The following is a 12,916-nucleotide window of genomic DNA, read 5'->3' on the forward strand; positions in this document are numbered from 1 at the left end:
ATTAAACAATTCTTAATTTAAACTCTCTGTTTCTCACAAGTACACACCCACGGACACTTGAAAGGTTGATGAAAAGCAGAAAAGGACACATCATGATGTCATGACCCTCTCCAACCATCCGCTCCAATGGCAGCAAGTTGGTTGCTTTCACAGCTCTTCTAACACACTGCCATCAAATTTCAATTTTCCATTTTAATTTCACAACAGTTGTGAGGGAGAACTAGCAGGTCGGTGGCTGTACGATTCCTCTGTACTGTGTGAATTCAGCCCTGCATTTCACATCAAGAGGCATTTTGACAACTTTGAGTATCTCACTCTCTCATCAGAGGCTGATATACTCTCTTCTAAAAGACTGATGTCTTCTACCGCATTCGTTTTTTTTGCAGTAATGTCTGTCATTAAAATAGACAAAAGCTATGGAGACACTTACGAACGTGAATGCATAATGCACCCTGAACTTCTTTCAGCTCAGAGATGTGATCTTGCATAATTGAGTGTGCATAATTTTTCTACAATTTAATACAATTGTTTTCATAAATTTCCACAACTACTGTAGAATATGTATATTAATAAAAGATGATAGATAGATAGATAGATAGATAGATAGACAGACAGATAGATTTTTCTGTTTGTTGATCTGAATATCAGAGATATTTGCTCAGTTGCTCAGTTATGACAGGTTTATATTTTGTTACTCTTTCCTAAGCAACCTGAATGTGAAAGCACACACTTAAGAATAAGGTCATGCAGTCTTTAGCTCAGCTGTATTACAGTGGTTGTGTTTATGTGTGTGTGTGTGTGTGTGTGTGCGCGCGTTTTTGTGACAAATGAGGACATAAATTTGTATAATGACAAAGGTATGACATAGGTATTACAAGGAGAAGGTGACTTTTCAAGACATTACCCCATGTCCCCACTTTTCAAAACGCTTATAAATCACACAGAATGGAGTGTATTGAAAATCTGAAATAGCACAAAGTTTCCTGTGAGGGGTAGGTTTAGGTGTAGGGTTGGTGTAGGGCAATAGAATATACGGTCTGTACAGTAGAAAAACCATTACGCCTATGGGATGTCCCCACTTTTCACAAAAACAAACCTGTGTGTGTGTGTGTGTGTGTGTACATAGCTGATAAAGCATCAAGAGGATTTTCTGTCCCCACTACAGCGCAAGAGCTCCTACTGTCCACATTCATGCACACAAAAGAACACATTTCACGGTGTCATTCTGCTTTTCTACAAAGGTTCAAGGGTTAGTTCACCAAAAAATGAAAATTCTGTCATTAATTACTCACCCTCATGTCGTTCCACACCCCTAAGACCTTCGTTCCTTTTCAGAACACAAATTAAGATATTTTTGATCAAATCCGATGGCTCAGAGAGGTCTCTATTGACAGCAACGCCACCCAAACTTTCAAGATCCATACTAAAGACGTCGTTAAAACATTCGATGTGACTACAGTGGTTCTACAATAATTTTATGAAGCGACGAGAATACTTTTTGTAGTTATTTTTGCTTTGTTTTTGCGCACAAAAAGTATTCTCGTCACTTCATAAAATTATTGGAGAATGTAGTCAGGTTTAGTAGACGTAGTCACGTCGACTGTTTTAACAACGTCTTTAGTACCTTTATGGATCTTGAGAGTTTGGGTGGCGTTGCTGTCAATGGAGGCCTCTCTGAGCCATCGGATTTGATCAAAAATATCTTAATTTGTGTTCTGAAGATGAACGAAGGTCTTAGGGGTGTGGAACGACATGAGGGTGAGTAATTAATGACAGAATTTTCATTTTTTGGTGAACTAACCCTTTAATTACATTTTTTAACAAATTTAATTACGTATTGTCCTCTGCCAGGCAGATGCAGATCAAGAATCAATTCTTGACCAGAAAGCCTTGCTAAACAGAGATTAAATCAGGTAAAACCATTGATGTAGTGTCCAAAAACACATTTTCAAATTATACACTACAGCTCTGCTCCAAGACCTACTGTAGTAAGCTGCCTGCTGCCTATGCTGTCTGCATAGACAGCTACCTTCTAAGACAGCATCTTAACCAAAATGGAACATTATAAGTTATCCACATTCAAGTTGCAAACACTACTGGAATCAAATAATTCCAATTACCATGTTGCTAAGCTAACTAACCCAAACCATAATAATATGCATAGACTACAAAGCAGATACAAATATTGAGTTAAATGTTTTAGTTTTGGATTAAATGGGTTAAATCTTGAATGCTTTATTGTTCAAGTTTGTAGTTTGACTGTCCCTTAGATTTTGACCAAAAGAATGCATCATAATTATGCAGTCATCAGGTAGGCAGCTCCCTCAGTTTTAGAATAGAGTTTAAATAGGTATAATATAATATAATAGAATAGAATAGAACAGAATAGAATAGAATAGAATAGAATAGAATGTCTTACGACTGCATGCCTATGCTGCCTAAAAATTCTAGAATGCATCTAGAATGCTCACTAGGTTTGGAACAGACTTAATAAATGTAATGTAATATAGAATAGAATAGAATGTCTATTTGTCTTATGGATGTATGTAAATAAAAATGGCTGCCTAAAAATGCTGCCTAGGTTGTGGAAAATAACTTATGTAATACAATTTGTAATGTAATAAAGTATAGAATAGAATAGAATATCTATTTGTCTTACGACTGTATTTCTATGCTGCCTAAAATGCTGTCTAGGGAGGCAGCTTACAAGGTTTTAGAGCTGAACTTATACATGTAATGTAATATAGAATAGAATAGAATAGAATATTTACCACATTATTGGGGCCAGTTTAATGACAGTTTAATAACACAAAGTCACTGTAGAAGCAGCAGAATTTTAAATTAAAGTGAAGATCTCCCTGAAGTAACCTGAGGTTAAGTTTCTTGCTGAATGACAACAGCTCAAAGACCAGACCTTTCAGGGTTTGAACCTACAACGTTTCAGTTACCAGCCCAGGTTATTAACCCCTGGGTTACGTCCCTGTATGAATGGACACTTCATCAATGGTGCTGCTAGAGGCAAATGATCCATCATCAGTCTCTTTCTCCCAGGGGAACCAGAGGCACACCTGGATGGGCTGTAGGGCTTATGATTAACAGACGTGACTAGACTCCTCTTTGCTTGTGCATCGAGCAAATGAGGAGCTCGATTGGCCCATCAGTGTGCCGAAGCCCTCGTCAGCTCTGATGGAAGCCCACTTCAGTGATCGTGAGTACTGTGTGATGATTTAGCTACCACTAATACAGACTGCTGTGTCATGCATGCAGCGTTTTGATGCCATGTAGCGCAACAGGTTTTCTAACCCACATTTAGCGGAATTCAGATTTCATTTACATTTGCATACATAGCTTAGCCGCAGGCTCTATTTTGCGATAATGACTGGCTGGTTGTAGATTAGCACTATTTTGAAGTTTTTTGCAGAAGAGACTTAATCTAAAATGACAATTAAAAGGCATGAAATAATACACATGACTTATTCACCACCAGTGAAAGACAAACTGCACTTAGTAGCTATAAAGCACAGTTTGAAATTAAAAAATGAAATAAATTTTTAGGAAAGTGCACTGTACACGTCATGTGCCCAACTGGGAGACAGTGAGGGAGAATGTGCACAGTTGTGTCTCGTTCTAATCCTGCGGGCGCTCAGCATGCAAGCACCACGGCCCGAAAGAGGGCCAGCGCAGATAAACGAGGGATTGTGGTCGACTGAAAAGAGGACAGACATGACTCTGATAGGATGCACTGAGCACTCTGACGGGGACGAAAAAGGGCCCATTCACACTCTTACAGAATAATAAGTCACAAACAGAGAGCAGGAAACCAACAGAGAGAAAGAGACTTTGCAGAAAAGAAACAACATCATATAAAGTGGCCTCAAACAGATAACCTAAGCCACAGTTACAAACATATGAATTTCATGTGCATTAGATACAAAATATCCATCCAAAATAACCAAGTGGCATCTGTAAACAAATGATGCTGGAGCTCAGAACTCATTTGACTATTCTGAGGCATTTTATCTGGTCCTAGTTGTTATCACCTATTCAATAACCACCTGTAATCCAGTGTAATCAGGCTCTATCTGCAATTATATAGCACTATATTGAGCCTAATTTGCACAGGTCAGCACTATTCTCAAAATTAAATGTGCCAGTATTACCACACATAGAAAGCAGGCGGTAAACAGAATTGAGTTCTTAAAAAAAAAGATATTTATGAACATTTTATAGCAATCCTGCCAGCAGTAATTAATCAAATGCAGATGAAATGGATATGGACAATTGTGTCGTGCAAACTGTATTCAGCAGTTTTTCAGTGGATATTTGTGCTGTTACATCATTTGTAACATGATATATCCGTATCATTTCTTTTACGTGCATGAATTGTGGCATATCAATGTTAGTGAATTACCTTCTATACACTGAAAAAATTTGTGTAGAACTTCGAATTTTCAATTAGAAACTGCTAGCAAATTTCACAAATAATTACAAAGAAACTGCAAGTAACATGTTGAATTAAACGTGACGTTTTGGAGTAGAAAAAATATATTTTTACATTTTGTAATTAAGAATTATAAATTACAGTTAATATTAATATAATTATATAATACTGAAATATTTTTTTCTTGTAAAATATACTCCGATAATCTGTTTTATTTACAACTTTACAGTGTATGTTTTGTAATGTATAATTAATTTACATTTATAATAATAATAATAATAATATTATAAATAATAAATAATAATATAATTATAATAATTAATGAATATAATTTATAATTAATATTAATTTATTACCTAAATAAAAAATGTAAATAAATATTTTGCTTAGTATGCTTCTGAAATTATTATTTTTTGATAAATACCACTTGGTTTGATAATGCAATTACTTTTAAGCTTTTAAGCATGCCTTTTTAATTGTCCAGACACGTTTTGGAACACTACAGCTTGATCTTACTATACTGTAACTGATGATAATAAAAAAAAACTCAGGTTTGAAGAAAGAGTGAAAATGAGGTCGGCCTGGGACAATTGCATATCAAAGCATGAAGAAAATCTGCCCGTCGGGCATGTGCATATTTATAATAGCCGGATAATTAAGATGAAGAATGCTTAGTATCTTAGCGTAGATTTAAGACAGTACTGCTCTTGTGTGCGACTCCCACACACAGATGCTGCGATAGTTACAGCCAGATTATGTTTTATCTAAAAGAGCACCATTAACCTTGAGAGCAGAACAACATAATAGACTCTGTGTTGCATGTGTGTTCCTGTATGTGTGTGTGCACCTGGGGGCGGATGACTCTCTCGATGTTCCTCAGGGCTGTATCAGGTGAAGGAGGGGAGCAGTCAGGAGTCAGGCCTGTAAAGTCGTCACCATGGTTACCTCGCTCTGCATCACTGACCGACACATGTGAGAAGTGGCCTTCAGAGAGACAAAGTACAGAGAGATTGAGATAGACTGAAATTAAAACCACATGATTCATACATTAAAAACAATAAGCCTGAAGTGAGTTCTAGGACAGAATTGGGCAGATAAATGTCTTCCCGTCATTGATTCTAAAGTCATTAGCAAGAAGTACTACTTATGGGAAGCAAAAGGGCTTATGGAAAGAAACTAAACGATGCAGAAATTCAATGAAAGCATATCTAGCAATAGTTGGAAAAGACTCTGAAGGAGCCCTGTGTGTTTTCAATGCTAATGAAATGGTTGAACACTGAGCATCTAATTCAGAGCCTTTGCACCATTACCACCATTAACACTCTGAAAGCCAGTGTGTGATACACACATAATTGAATCACCTCATTGCTTTTTTTAAATTGTGTTTTTGTTTTTAGCATATTTTGCTGCAATATTCTGAGTTATATTTACAAGTTTTTGTCAATATGTCAGCTTTTGTCAGTGTCACTTACCACAGCAAATAATTTCAACTCATCCCTTAGTTTGTAAAAACAAACAAAAAAGTATGTTGCTCTTCAACAAAATCAGACACTAATAAACTCCAACCAACACCAACAAATACCATCAAACTCCAGCAAACACCAACAAACTCCATCAGATACCAATAAACTCCAACCAACAGCAACAAACTCCATCAGATACCAATAAATTCCACCCATTATATATATAAGGAGAGATACATATACATATAAGGAGAGACTCCTTATATGTGTATCAGAGAGCTGTCAAGGCCGCCAAGTCCAAATATCTATCTGAGTTTATTGGTGACAACTTACACAGACCTAAGACCCTCTTCTCTGTTATTGATTCTGTGCTCAGTCCCCCTGTCAACATTTTTCCTGATGCTTCCATATCATTGTGTGAACAATTCTGTAAATTTTTTAATGAGAAAATCGTTCAATTAAGATCTAACCTGCCCATGGGGAACTCTGTTCAACCTGAGAGATCAAGCGGTCTGATACTGTGGAGCAATTTTCAGCCTGTTTCTTTTGAATCCTGTAAAGGCATTGTTGAACGTCTGAGATCAATTTCATCTTCTCAAGATATCATTCTATCTAGATTTCTAAAACAGATTTTCAATACCGTTGGACATGATCTTTTAACTATTTTTAATACTAGTCTAATTACTGGGGTTGTTCCTGACTGCCTAAAAACAGCTACAGTAACTCCATTATTAAAGAGGCCCAATCTTGATTCTCGAATTTGAATAATTTTAGGCCTATATCAAACTTGCCGTTTCTTTCTAAGATTCTTGAGAAAATTGTGTTGACCCAGCTGCAGTCCCATTTGATGTCAAATAATATTTTTGAAAAATTCCAATCGGGTTTTAAGTCTCAACACAGCACGGAAACTGCACTTTTAAAAGTTTAAAATTATATTTTACTAGAAACAGATAAAGGGAATGCTGTGGCTTTGGTGCTTTTAGACTTAAGCTATCCAAAATGCTGCAGCAAGATTGCTGACAGGCAGACAGAGGTTCGATCATATCTCGCAGATTCTTATTTCATAAGAATTTAGAATTACTTTTACAATTTTTACTTTTGTTTTTAAATCTCTGCATAATCAAGCCCCTTTTATAAAGAAAGAAAGAAAGAAAGAAAGAAAGAAAGAACCCAACATCAACAAATACCATCAAACTCCATCAGATACCAATAAACTCCAACCAACACCAACAAACTCCATCAGATACCAATAAACTCCAACTAACACCAACAAATACCATCAAACTCCAGCAAACACCAACAAACTCCATCAGATACCAATAAACTCCAACCAACAGCAACAAACTCCATCAGTTACCAATAAACTCCAACCAACACCAACAAACTCCATCAGATAGCAATAAACTCCAACCAAGACCAAAAAATGTCAACAAACTCCATCAGATAGCAATAAATTCCAACAAACTCCAACCAACACCAACAAACTCCATCAGATTGCAATAAATTCCAACCAACAGCAACAAACTCCATCAGATACCAATAAATTCCACCCAACATCAACAAATCGCAACAAACTCCATCAGATACCAATAAACTCCAACTAACACCAAAAAATACAAACTCCAATGACACAAACTCCAACAAACTCTAACAAGCTGCATTAAACACCAACGAACTCCAACCAACACAAACAAACACCAACAAACTCAGTCAAACTGGTAAATATTGATTACAATATTTGGTTTATTGTGTAATAGATTCAAGATCTTGTTTTACTGGTGACAGATGTCAAAACCAAAAAGCACCATACTGTTATCATTTTTGGAGATGTACCAGTGTAGTTAAATAATATTCTTGAATTCCTTTACAAATTCCATGATGAATATGGCAATCATTCAGTAGCGTATAAATCAAAACTCAATGGTTTTAACATCTGACACCATTACTGTACCATGGTACCACAATTGTACTTTTTAAGGGAAGCTTCACTTGTACAGAGTCATTGTACAAACTTCTGTTGTATTGTTCTCAATCCTGTGAGAAAAAAAGCCTAACAATAAACGTAAAAACAATTGTGTATTAACAATATAAGTAATACTGTAAGATCTGATCCATTAGATCAGTACAACACGCTGTGTGTGTTTGTATATGTGTGTTTTGGTTTCAAGACACGTAATCTGAAAATAGCACGTGTACTGTATATACATTCACACACACACACTGCAGAGTAGGAGTGGGATCGCATTATCGTCTGAGCAGGTTTCCCTTGAGTGGGATCACTCTCTGTGAATGAGGGATGAAACAGAGGAAAAGAGAAAGAAAGAGAGCAGAACGAGGTGAAGGGTGGGTTACATCTGAATCCTCCACCAAATTACTGAGAAAAACCCTTCCCATCAATCACACACAGCTCATACTGTTGAGAGCCATGCTGCTCAGAAACAGTAACAGCATCCCTTTAGGTCCAATCTCTCTTTATCCAGTCCAGCATGAAGGAATGCGGAAAACAGTATGGCATGATTATGTTAGCTCTAAACGAGTGACTACCAAGTGAGTTAATAAGCCCTACGGCATCCATGCGGACAAAATCGGAGACAAATCCAAGCTGCATTTATTTATTCAACACCCTCCTCATCTTCCTTTCCTTCTGTTTTTCAAATCAGTTGACTGCCAACTAAAAAGCAGGAGATGAGCAACAAGATTTGCCATAGCCAAAACACTAGAGACTTAAAGCAAAAAGCATCATTTTCCCCTGTATCCCACAAGAAAAAGTTAACAAGTAGGTAATTAGGCAATAAAACACATCACATCCAAGCATGCACATATATTTACTTAGTTATACATCAGGGACAAAATAGTCCCCAAAAGTGAGGGGGGGGGGATTATATTCATTTAATCACCTTTATCATCAGGGTCATTGCGACCTTGTATAATTTTCTTCTATTGAACACAAAAGGAATATTTCAAATACTCTTTTTCCATGCAATTATGAAAGTGAGCGGGAGCTTTCAAGCTTCAAAAATGATCAAAAAGGACCATAAATATATCATAAAGTAGTTCAGATTATAGATTGCTAAGCCATACTATAGTTTTATGTGATTACAGACTGAAACGTAAGTCATTATTCACTGAACATCTTCCCCTCCCCTCCATAATGACTTGTATTTCTATCCACTTGAAGACTTTATAGTGTACAAGTCATAGGGACCACTTTCATGATTTATTTAGCTGATTTTTTTACCTTTTGGAGCAGATTTTTTTTTTTTTATTATTTATATATTATTATAGTATTTATTCATATTTTTAATTAGCTTTTATTTTTTATATTTATTTTATATTTATATTTTATTTATATCAGACTTCACCTCACTCATATGCAAGTGCTTTAACCGACATATGTCAGTCTTATACTCTTGACACTGAAATTGTATGATAAATGATATTCTGTATTCATGGTGAACGCCGAGCAGACTAATGAATTACAGAAATACAATTAATTCAGTTGGGTCCACATGGACACACACTTCTATACACGGCTCGTTTCTTCCCCTCACACACCAGTGTCATGAATACTGACAAGCTCCGCTCCTCTAGCATGTAAATGATGGCAGAATATTCATGAACTACTAAACTAAGCGGCGTTAATAATTGAAACAAAATGACTCGATTGTCGCTTGCACACGCCTTTATATTTGTACTTTCTTAATTGACGCCTGTCAGAGTCCCATTTAAAACAATGTTTGCGGTGGATCAAAACACTCGTCCTTGCTGGGGGAATCGTACGAGTGCATGTGAGAAAGGGAGATCCTAACGGAGCTGGTGGGAAAGAGTGTGACTGTCAAAAATGCTCGCAGCTGTTTTTGTGATAACAGCGGGCGGCTCTGTGACTGCGGTAGGAAGCTCAGTGGGGCTTGACCCTGTTGGTAATGGGCAGGAAGCCGGGGATGAACTCGACTTGTGTTTTACTCTTTCAGCCATTAGACATTAACCTCTCTTATCTGCGACACTGAGGGAGAAATGAGGCATGTAGGAGCCATGGGAACACCGAGACTCTTCCGACACAAATGCTAAAAGATTAGCAGGCCATTACTCCAACTGCACAGAAATATGGACATCCAAACATATTATTATGTGCAGTTTTGGTGGCACAACTACCAAATTTAATGATGCAACTGCCAGAGATGCTTGTACTATATTGTACATTTTAGATTGACTGATGGATTTACTGAACGAAACCCTGCCTGGAACGCTTGGTACTTCCAGTGAATATAAAATTAAATTAAATAAATGATGTATTTATGTTAAATAAAGTAACTTTACTTAAAGTAAGTAAAGTTGAATTTGCAGAATTTATTTATGCCCTTCATTCACCCCACCACATTTCTGATTAAAATTAAATTAATTTAATTTAATTAAAATAAAAAATTATGGTGAATTAAATATTATGATATATATATATATATATATATATATATATATACACACACACACACACACATTTTTTTATTTTTCACTCACACAGCCACATCAAAGTACTGAAACAAAAATTATTTTTTTTATATTGTATTTATGCCGACTTTGTCTTCTTTCAAACCACCATCACCACCAACTATTTTTTACATATTTGGACAAACACTTAAAAGAAAAACACATCATATGATTTGCTGAGGTATGTTAATGTTGGATAAGATTGAACTGGAGACAGCTGAACTACTGTAATCTGAGGCCACATGGGGGAAAAAAGGCTCATCACATGTGACCGTAATTGAACATGACTTGTTCATTTAAGTAAAAAAAAATTATAATAATTTAAAAAAAAGGAAAAGGAAGAAAAGGAGGGGACTGACCGAAGATAGGGACATAGAAGATATAAACAGGAAAAGACACACCAAAGCAGCTGTAACAGGACTTATGCTTGATTCTTTCCACCTAAATCCTATTTTTGACAAGCCGTCACTTAATAAATCCTCAGCAAATCCCACACAGTCAGTCTGATCATGAAACATAACACAATACTACTGCAAAAAAATGGCTGGAAATGGTTACCTAGATGACACCTAAAGGACAACAGCCAGTTAACAGAATACTCAGCTAACTAGTGTCCTTCCTTGTTGCCTGTTGAGCTTAAAAGTTATCTTTCATCATCATGCTCGATGATCTTTTCATTTTAAACCCATATTGCTTTAGACTTCAGCTTGTGAGCAGCTCTTACCAAACATTTCACAACCGCTTTGTTGGTTGCAAGTCAAAAACTTGATTTAAAGTTAACATGAATTAAAAATGTACTCTAAAAATTTGTCCTTGAATACCTTGAATTAATTTAACCCAACACAGTGATTATCCCGTTATAACGGTGATGTGCAAGCATCTCTATTTATCCTCAGATATACCGGTGTGAGTGTTTTGATTGGTCCTGTGCTTTACTGCAGCACGAAACTGCAGTGTTGACTATAATCAGGCAGAGAAAAGAGTCCTGCAAGCTGTGATTTCATGCTTGTGGAGATACCGAGAGGCCAAAAATAGAGCTGGTCAAAATCCACAAATGTTCACGCAAACATCCGCACGAGCACAAACAGAGGGGTAAAGTACAGTAACACAGGAAATAGTTTCAGTAAAACACACACTCTTGCTCATACACATACACACACACAGATGAAGTGAAGTCTTGCCGGACAGTGCCGCTGCATTAATAGAGTGGTCTGAGAGATAAACAGTGACTGCGGCTGCATCAGGTGTGAATCACTGGCCTACAGGCAATATGGCTCACTGCGTCTCCATGACAACTTGCAGGAGGCTCACCAACCTCTCTGGGTAAGGCTAAAGCTGTTTCCACGACAACCCTAACCCTTACCGCAGGAATGATGCCAGAGGAAAGAACTGCGGCAGAGGCTGTAGCATCCCAGCACTACACTCATCTACTTAAACACTACGACAAGAGGAGGGTGCTATGGGGCCCAATGTTCTGTGTTTGTCAAAATATACAGCATGGACAGCTGTTTTGTAAAGTATTTATAATATGCTATAAAATAATATGCAATAGGATGCTATATAGTTATAATATAATACAGGGGTGTCAAACTCTGTTCCTGGAGGGCCACTGTCCACTGTCCAACCCTAATTAAATCCACCTGAACCAACTAATGAAGGTATTCAGGATTACTAGAAACAGTATATAGTATAATATAATATAACAGATATAGTATAATATAACATAATATAACATAAAATAACGTAACATAACAATACAAAAAGAAATGGTTTGTGAAGCATTTATAGATATTTAGACAATAATAATTATTATTATTATTATGATTGTATCCACTGTAAAATTAGTGGATTAAGTTAAAAAATGATTCATAAATATTTATACATTATTGTTATTATAAGTATAATATAAATTATTATTATTATAATTAGCAGTAGTAATAGAAGTATTAAATAACAGATACATATTAATGAATGTTTCACAATCCAATCAATTCCCAAAGGATTCAATAAAGTTCTGCCCTTTTTTCCTTATTGAATATTTTGTTTGGCATGGAAATATATCATATTATTGATGAAAAATGTATTGCTAATGACGTTTTATATTTATTGAATGGTGCTGAATTTACAGAGGTGCATGAAGCATTTTTCTGACAGGTATGAATGCAGCTTTAGTGTTGAGATTTTTTACATCAGCTACATTTTTTTTTTTCATTTTAGTTTTATTTAGTTTTCATATATTTTTATTTCGTTTTTATTGATTTGATTAGTTTTCATTGATTTGAAGCTACTAACCGCTGCGAGGACAGGCGTTGTGGCGGTGGATGTCCAGAGAGCACGGTTTGCGTGTGACGGCTGTAGCCACTGACTCATAAGGGTTGTCCTCATCTTCTGGTAAAAACACATCCAGTGATGGAGAATGGGCAATTTCAGCACATCGCTTGTCCTGCACACAAACAACATAACACAAGTGTCTTTAGACATACAGATAGACAAAAAATGACAGACAGACAGACAGACAGATAGATAG

At 36.3% G+C, this 12,916-nt stretch overlaps 1 protein-coding gene across 1 annotated transcript in view; it reads right to left on the bottom strand.

Moving 5' to 3' along the window:
• LOC107744944 (ankyrin repeat and sterile alpha motif domain-containing protein 1B-like) overlaps window positions 1-12,916 on the bottom strand; it is a 145,833-nt gene that overhangs the window by 76,119 nt on the left and 56,798 nt on the right. The window contains exons 9-10 of the mRNA XM_016558773.1: window positions 12,682-12,832; window positions 5,289-5,425 (exon numbers count right to left, since the gene is read on the bottom strand). Of these exons, the coding sequence (XP_016414259.1) occupies window positions 5,289-5,425; window positions 12,682-12,832 (288 nt within the window). The remainder of the gene's footprint in view (window positions 1-5,288; window positions 5,426-12,681; window positions 12,833-12,916) is intronic.

Source organism: Sinocyclocheilus rhinocerous, unplaced genomic scaffold, assembly GCF_001515625.1.
Source record: "Sinocyclocheilus rhinocerous isolate Xijiao unplaced genomic scaffold, SAMN03320098_v1.1 scaffold258, whole genome shotgun sequence".
NCBI lineage: Eukaryota > Metazoa > Chordata > Actinopteri > Cypriniformes > Cyprinidae > Sinocyclocheilus > Sinocyclocheilus rhinocerous.